Here is an 8,783-nt window from a genome sequence, read left to right on the forward strand (position 1 = left end):
CATTTGATTTGATATGAGTGGCTATAGAGTCAGCTACCATCCTCAGTATCTTTCCATCTAAATCGTCAATGCCAGGAGGTTTGTCATTATTAATCGATAACAATCATTTGTCTACCTCTCCCAGAATAACTTTACAAAATTCAAACCTGCGATGCTTTTCATTCATTATTTGTTTTTTTATGCATGAATATGACGGCTCACTGTTGGCATTTCCTGCCTAAGTTTTCACCCTTTGTCAATAAAGTCGTTAAAACAATTGCCAACATCAAATGGTTTTGTGATGAATAAGCCATCTGATTTGATGAAAGATGGAGTTGAATTTGTCTTTCTACCCATCATTTCATTGAAAGTACTCCAAAGTTTTTTCCCCCATCATTCTTTATATCATTGATCCTTGCTTCATAATACAGTTTCTTCTTCTTTTTGTTGAGTTTAGTGACATCATTTCTCAATTTGCAGTGTGTCAGCCAGTCAGATGTGCAGCCAGACTTATTAGCCACTTCCTTTTGCCCCGTCTCTTTCAGCCATACAGTTTTTCAATTCCTCATCAATCCATGGAGCCTTAACAGTTCTAACAGTCAGTTTCTTAACAGGTGCATGTTTTTCAATAATTGGAAGAAGCAATTTCATAAATTCATCAAGTGCAGCGTCTGGATGCTCAGACCAACAAATATTTTTGACATCATCCAAGAGTCACAGCTACATATTTTGTGTGATCTCTTATACACAATTTTAGGCCCAGCTGTTGGAACTTAGTCTTTCCTGGATATAGCCACCATACTGTGGTCACTGTATCCAATGGGTACAGATAAAGCTTCAGAACAAAGTTCTATAGTATTATTAAAAATGTGATTGATACATCTGGATGATCTTCTTCCTGGAGTGTTTGAAAACACCCTGGTTGGTTGATTAATAACCCGAACCAGATTAGAGACACTGGTTACAGTGAGAAGCTTTGTCTAAGCGGACAGCTTGATGAAAACCAGTCAATATGCAGGTGGACCTCTCGGTTTACATCACATACACTATCAAGCATTTCACACATATTATTTAGATACTGACAGTCTTCACACTTGGTGGCCTATAGCAACACCCCCAAAAAGAAAAGGCTTTAGATGTGCCAAGTTAACCTGCAACCACAACACTTCAATAACACTTAAAATAAGATATTCTCCAAGCATTCTCCAAGCATTACAGGGATATGGCTCTGAATATATACAGCAACACCTCCCCCATAAGCATTTCTGTCTCTTCTATAGATGTTATATCCTTGTATTGCTACTTCTGTATTACCAAATTACTTATCTAAGTGAGTCTCAGAAATGGCTAACATATGAATGTTATCGGACGTTAGCAAGTTATTGATTTCATGAACCTTATATATTAATATGAGCTATTTTCAGTCCTTTCCTGGGTACCCAATCAGAGATAGACATAATACTGAAGAAAGCAAAAAAAAGCAAGAGAGAAAAATATACATTCAGCAGTCCATTCATCAATTGGTGTGTGTGTGTGTGTGTGTGTGTGTGTGCTGCGGGGTTGAACCTACGAAACCAATAGGCTTGGCTCTCTCATCCCATCCAGACATAATAGACATAATACTGAAGAAAGCAAACAAAGCAAGAGAAAAAAATATACATTCAGCAATTGGTGTGTGTGTGTGTGTGTGTGTGTGTGTGTGTGTGTGTGTGTGTGTGTGTGTGTGTGTGTGTGTGTGTGTGTGTGTGTGTGTGTGTGTGTGTGCTGCGGGGTTGAACCTACGAACTCATAGGCTTGGCTCTCTCATCCCATCCAGGCTTCTGGGAGGGAGGGTGGACAATGAGCCTGTCATAGTGGATGTAAGCCATGCCAGCATGCTCTATGGCAGATTTCATGGCTGGGATGAGTTCTTTCCTCTTCTGGCACACAGCTTCAGGATTTTCCTCATTGAGGAAGATATGTGTTGCTCTCAAGTTCTTTGCAGAATAGCTACCTTGTTAATGAACCTCAGGAACTTGACCACTATCGACCTGGGCCTGTCACCTGGGCCGGTGGTCGGTTTTCTAGTCTTGTGGGCACACTCCACCTCATTCATCAATGGTCCATCTTCAATTTCTCAGAGATTAATTACCTCACTTTGTCCTCAGACAAAAGAAACCTGCAACCACGTCCACTTCTCATGCGGAGATTCTGCAACTCGGTCCACAACCATATTGTTCTGCCTTGGATGTCCTCTCTCTCAATGACTTACAGACTGCTGTCATCTTGTCGTTCTCCTGTTTCAACTCATTGAGCTGACCCTGGGAGAACTGCAAACTGGTCTTCAGGTCCTGGACCTCTCTGTTCTCCTGTTTCAACTCATTGAGCTGACCCTGGGTGAACTGCAAACTGTTCTTCAGGTCCTGGACCTCTCTGTTCTCCTGTTTCAACTCATCGTGCTGACCCTGGGTGAACTGCAGACTGTTCTTCAGGTCCTGGACCTCTCTGTTCTCCTGTTTCAACTCATTGAGCTGACCCTGGGTGAACTGCAAGCTGTTCTTCAGGTCCTGGACCTCTCTGTTCTCCTGTTTCAACTCATTGAGCTGACCCTGGGTGAACTGCAAGCTGTTCTTCAGGTCCTGGACCTCTCTGTTCTCCTGTTTTAACTCATTGAGTTGACCCTGGGTGAACTGCACACTGGTCTTCAGGTCCTGGACCTCTCTGTTCTCCTGTTTCAACTCATCGTGCTGACCCTGGGTGAACTGCACACTGGTCTTCAGGTCCTGGACCTCTCTGTTCTCCTGTTTCAACTCATTGAGCTGACCCTGGGTGAACTGCACACTGGTCTTCAGGTCCTGGACCTCTCTGTTCTCCTGTTTTAACTCATTGAGTTGACCCTGGGTGAACTGCACACTGGTCTTCAGGTCCTGGACCTCTCTGTTCTCCTGTTTCAACTCATTGAGTTGACCCTGGGTGAACTGCACACTGGTCTTCAGGTCCTGGACCTCTCTGTTCTCCTGTTTCAACTCATTGAGTTGACCCTGGGTGAACTGCAAACTGTTCTTCAGGTCCTGGACCTCTCTGTTCTCCTGTTTCAACTCATCGTGCTGACCCTGGGTGAACTGCAGACTGTTCTTCAGGTCCTGGACCTCTCTGTTCTCCTGTTTCAACTCATTGAGCTGACCCTGGGTGAACTGCAAGCTGTTCTTCAGGTCCTGGACCTCTCTGTTCTCCTGTTTCAACTCATTGAGCTGACCCTGGGAGAACTGCAAGCTGTTCTTCAGGTCCTGGACCTCTCTGTTCTCCTGTTTCAACTCATTGAGCTGACCCTGGGAGAACTGCAAGCTGTTCTTCAGGTCCTGGACCTCTCTGTTCTCCTGTTTCAACTCATTGAGCTGACCCTGGGTGAACTGCACACTGGTCTTCAGGTCCTGGACCTCTCTGTTCTCCTGTTTCAACTCATTGAGTTGACCCTGGGTGAACTGCAAACTGTTCTTCAGGTCCTGGACCTCTCTGTTCTCCTGTTTCAACTCATCGTGCTGACCCTGGGTGAACTGCAGACTGTTCTTCAGGTCCTGGACCTCTCTGTTCTCCTGTTTCAACTCATTGAGCTGACCCTGGGTGAACTGCAAGCTGTTCTTCAGGTCCTGGACCTCTCTGTTCTCCTGTTTCAACTCATTGAGCTGACCCTGGGTGAACTGCAAGCTGTTCTTCAGGTCCTGGACCTCTCTGTTCTCCTGTTTTAACTCATTGAGTTGACCCTGGGTGAACTGCACACTGGTCTTCAGGTCCTGGACCTCTCTGTTCTCCTGTTTCAACTCATCGTGCTGACCCTGGGTGAACTGCACACTGGTCTTCAGGTCCTGGACCTCTCTGTTCTCCTGTTTCAACTCATTGAGCTGACCCTGGGTGAACTGCACACTGGTCTTCAGGTCCTGGACCTCTCTGTTCTCCTGTTTTAACTCATTGAGTTGACCCTGGGTGAACTGCACACTGGTCTTCAGGTCCTGGACCTCTCTGTTCTCCTGTTTCAACTCATTGAGTTGACCCTGGGTGAACTGCACACTGGTCTTCAGGTCCTGGACCTCTCTGTTCTCCTGTTTCAACTCATTGAGTTGACCCTGGGTGAACTGCAAACTGTTCTTCAGGTCCTGGACCTCTCTGTTCTCCTGTTTCAACTCATCGTGCTGACCCTGGGTGAACTGCAGACTGTTCTTCAGGTCCTGGACCTCTCTGTTCTCCTGTTTCAACTCATTGAGCTGACCCTGGGTGAACTGCAAGCTGTTCTTCAGGTCCTGGACCTCTCTGTTCTCCTGTTTCAACTCATTGAGCTGACCCTGGGAGAACTGCAAGCTGTTCTTCAGGTCCTGGACCTCTCTGTTCTCCTGTTTCAACTCATTGAGCTGACCCTGGGAGAACTGCAAGCTGTTCTTCAGGTCCTGGACCTCTCTGTTCTCCTGTTTCAACTCATTGAGCTGACCCTGGGTGAACTGCACACTGGTCTTCAGGTCCTGGACCTCTCTGTTCTCCTGTTTCAACTCATTGAGTTGACCCTGGGTGAACTGCAAACTGTTCTTCAGGTCCTGGACCTCTCTGTTCTCCTGTTTCAACTCATCGTGCTGACCCTGGGTGAACTGCAGACTGTTCTTCAGGTCCTGGACCTCTCTGTTCTCCTGTTTCAACTCATTGAGCTGACCCTGGGTGAACTGCAAGCTGTTCTTCAGGTCCTGGACCTCTCTGTTCTCCTGTTTCAACTCATTGAGCTGACCCTGGGAGAACTGCAAGCTGTTCTTCAGGTCCTGGACCTCTCTGTTCTCCTGTTTCAACTCATTGAGCTGACCCTGGGAGAACTGCAAGCTGTTCTTCAGGTCCTGGACCTCTCTGTTCTCCTGTTTCAACTCATTGAGCTGACCCTGGGAGAACTGCACACTGTTCTTCAGGTCCTGGACCTCTCTGTTCTCCTGTTTCAACTCATTGAGCTGACCCTGGGAGAACTGCACACTGTTCTTCAGGTCCTGGACCTCTCTGTTCTCCTGTTTCAACTCATTGAGCTGACCCTGGGAGAACTGCAAGCTGTTCTTCAGGTCCTGGACCTCTCTGTTCTCCTGTTTCAACTCATTGAGCTGACCCTGGGAGAACTGCACACTGTTCTTCAGGTCCTGGACCTCTCTGTTCTCCTGTTTCAACTCATTGAGCTGACCCTGGGAGAACTGCACACTGTTCTTCAGGTCCTGGACCTCTCTGTTCTCCTGTTTCAACTCATTGAGCTGACCCTGGGAGAACTGCAAGCTGTTCTTCAGGTCCTGGACCTCTCTGTTCTCCTGTTTCAACTCATTGAGCTGACCCTGGGAGAACTGCAAGCTGTTCTTCAGGTCCTGGACCTCTCTGTTCTCCTGTTTCAACTCATTGAGCTGACCCTGGGAGAACTGCACACTGTTCTTCAGGTCCTGGACCTCTCTGTTCTCCTGTTTCAACTCATTGAGCTGACCCTGGGAGAACTGCAAGCTGTTCTTCAGGTCCTGGACCTCTCTGTTCTCCTGTTTCAACTCATTGAGCTGACCCTGGGAGAACTGCACACTGTTCTTCAGGTCCTGGACCTCTCTGTTCTCCTGTTTCAACTCATTGAGCTGACCCTGGGAGAACTGCACACTGTTCTTCAGGTCCTGGACCTCTCTGTTCTCCTGTTTCAACTCATTGAGCTGACCCTGGGAGAACTGCACACTGTTCTTCAGGTCCTGGACCTCTCTGTTCTCCTGTTTCAACTCATTGAGCTGACCCTGGGAGAACTGCACACTGTTCTTCAGGTCCTGGACCTCTCTGTTCTCCTGTTTCAACTCATTGAGCTGACCCTGGGAGAACTGCACACTGTTCTTCAGGTCCTGGACCTCTCTGTTCTCCTGTTTCAACTCATTGAGCTGACCCTGGGAGAACTGCAAGCTGTTCTTCAGGTCCTGGACCTCTCTGTTCTCCTGTTTCAACTCATTGAGCTGACCCTGGGAGAACTGCAAGCTGTTCTTCAGGTCCTGGACCTCTCTGTTCTCCTGTTTCAACTCATTGAGCTGACCCTGGGAGAACTGCAAGCTGTTCTTCAGGTCCTGGACCTCTCTGTTCTCCTGTTTCAACTCATTGAGCTGACCCTGGGAGAACTGCACACTGTTCTTCAGGTCCTGGACCTCTCTGTTCTCCTGTTTCAACTCATTGAGCTGACCCTGGGAGAACTGCAAGCTGTTCTTCAGGTCCTGGACCTCTCTGTTCTCCTGTTTCAACTCATTGAGCTGACCCTGGGAGAACTGCAAGCTGTTCTTCAGGTCCTGGACCTCTCTGTTCTCCTGTTTCAACTCATTGAGCTGACCCTGGGAGAACTGCAAGCTGTTCTTCAGGTCCTGGACCTCTCTGTTCTCCTGTTTCAACTCATTGAGCTGACCCTGGGAGAACTGCAAGCTGTTCTTCAGGTCCTGGACCTCTCTGTTCTCCTGTTTCAACTCATTGAGCTGACCCTGGGAGAACTGCAAGCTGTTCTTCAGGTCCTGGAACTCTCTGGTCAGGTCGTCCATTCTTTTATTAGTTGAATCCACCAATACAACTTGTTGTTGTAACTACTGCTTTTAGATCGTTTTTTGTTCTTTTAAAATATCCTTAATGTCCTTAATGTGTGACAGAGAGACACCACTGTCCTCAACGGTATTCCCACCGGCTTTGGTCTTTGTCATGCTAGCTAGCCATGTAGATTACTTTGTTACTCCTCGCAGTTCCAGACAGGACAGGTCACAGGGAAGATGTGAGAATACTATTCATTGACTACAGCTCAGCGTTCAACACCATAGCGCCTGCATCCGCACTCTTAGCATCAAATAATCAAACCTCAAATATCCGAACTTCAAATACCCAAGCATCATATACCCAAGTATTACTCTTAAACTCAACAGCTACTACTATGTCCATGGATACAGGTTTTTCAGTAGTATCATTGTCATCATCATTAAATATGATCATGTAATATTCATATGTGTCAACGTTGTGAATTGCAATCGGTTGCATTCTACTGTATGCATTCTACTGTATGCTCCAGACTATATGCATTGACACCCCCCCCCTCTTTCACGCTCTTGCTACCCTCTAAGCTCATCACCAAGCTAAGGACCCTGGGACTAAACACCTCCCTCTGCAACTGGATCCTAGACTTCCTGACGGGCCGCCCCCAGGTGGTAAGGGTAGGTAACAACACATCTTCCACAGTGATCCTCAACACAGGGGCCCCTCAGGGGTGCGTGCTCAGTCCCCAACTCTACTCCCTGTTCACCCATGAATGCATGGCCAATCAAGACCCCAACAACATCATTAGGTTTGCCGACAACACAACAATGGTAGGCCTGATCACCAACAACGACGAGACAGCCTATAGGGAGGTCAGAGACCTGGTGTGGTGCAAGGATAACAACCTCTTCCTCAACGTGATCAAGACAAAGGAGATGATCGTGGACTACAGGAAAGGAGGGTCGAGCATTCTCATTGACGGTGCTGTAGTGGAGCAGGTTGACAGTTTCAAGTTCCTTGGTGTGCACATCCCCAACAAACTAACATGGTCCAAACACACCAAGACATTCGTGAATAGGGCACAACAAAACCGATTCCCCGTCGGGGTACTGAAAAAATTTGGCATGGGACCTCAGATCCTCAAAAGGTTCTACAGCTGCACCATCGAGAGCATCCTGACGGGTTGCATCACTGCCTGGTATGGCAACTGCTCGACCTCCGACCGCAATGCCCTACAAAGGGCAGTGCGTACGGCCCAATACATCACTGGGCCATCCAGGACCTCTATACCAGGCGGTGTCAGAGGAAGGACTAGGACCCTAGTCATAGACTGTTCTCTCTGCTACCTCACGGCAAGCGGTACCCGAGCGCCAAGTCTAGGTCCAAGAGGCTTCTAAACAACTTCTACCCCCAAGCCATGAGACATGAGACTCTTGAACCTCTAATCAAATGGCTACCCAGACTATATGCATTGACCCCCCCCCCCCCCCCCCCCTCTTTCACGCTCTTGCTACTCTCTGTTTATTATCTATGAATAGTCACTTTAATAACTCTACCTACATGTACATATTACCTCAATTACCTCGACTAACTTTTGGCCCCGCACATTGACTCTGTACCGGTACCCCCTGTATATAGCCTCGCTATTGTTATTTTACTGCTGCTCTTTACTTATTTGTTACTTTTATTTCTTATTTTTTTGTATTTTTATTTTTTTTAACTGCATTGTTGGTTAAAGGATGGTAAGTTAGCATTTCACTGTAAGGTCTACACCTGTTGTATTCGGCAGATATGACAAATACAATTTGATTTGTTTGGTATGTGACCAATAAAATTCGGTTTGATTTAATTGGTTTTATTTGGTCCTTCAGAGATTGTTGAGTTTTTACATCAGGTGATGAAGGAACTGAACAGAAGACTGGAGAGACACTTTAATTTAGATGCTGCCAACTTTACGTTTGTAATGTTTAGTGGATTAATTTGTATTGTAATATAATATTCATGCCTGGATTCTAGGACATCTGATTTTATACAATAGGTGCAAACTAACTGTGACAAAAGTAGTGTTTTTCATGTGTTACTTTTCTAATGTATTTATTGATTGGCATCCCTAATGTCACAATATGCTTTCTGTTTTGCTGGAGAACAGGTCTAGAGAACAGGAAGTAGAGAACAGGTCTTGGCAGTTAAAAGGAATGCATTAACAATACATCGTAGACATGAGACAAGGAACAGATTGGTCACCACTCCAGTACCTCATATCGCGTCATACCACATTAACTTATATAAGT

General features: G+C 46.5%; 1 protein-coding gene across 1 annotated transcript; it reads right to left on the reverse strand.

Moving 5' to 3' along the window:
• Positions 1 to 1,757: 1,757 nt before the first annotated feature.
• On the reverse strand, positions 1,758 to 7,270 carry LOC139533368 (interaptin-like). Its single transcript, XM_071331414.1, has 5 exons — positions 7,259 to 7,270; positions 4,404 to 4,721; positions 3,324 to 4,289; positions 2,351 to 3,209; positions 1,758 to 1,909 (listed from the first exon to the last, which is right to left on the reverse strand). Exons 1-5 carry the CDS (start codon positions 7,268 to 7,270, stop codon positions 1,758 to 1,760), a joined length of 2,307 nt encoding a protein of 768 aa, XP_071187515.1.
• Positions 7,271 to 8,783: the final 1,513 nt, after the last annotated feature.

The sequence above is a fragment of the Salvelinus alpinus genome, chromosome 11 (genome assembly GCF_045679555.1).
Source record: "Salvelinus alpinus chromosome 11, SLU_Salpinus.1, whole genome shotgun sequence".
Lineage (NCBI taxonomy): Eukaryota > Metazoa > Chordata > Actinopteri > Salmoniformes > Salmonidae > Salvelinus > Salvelinus alpinus.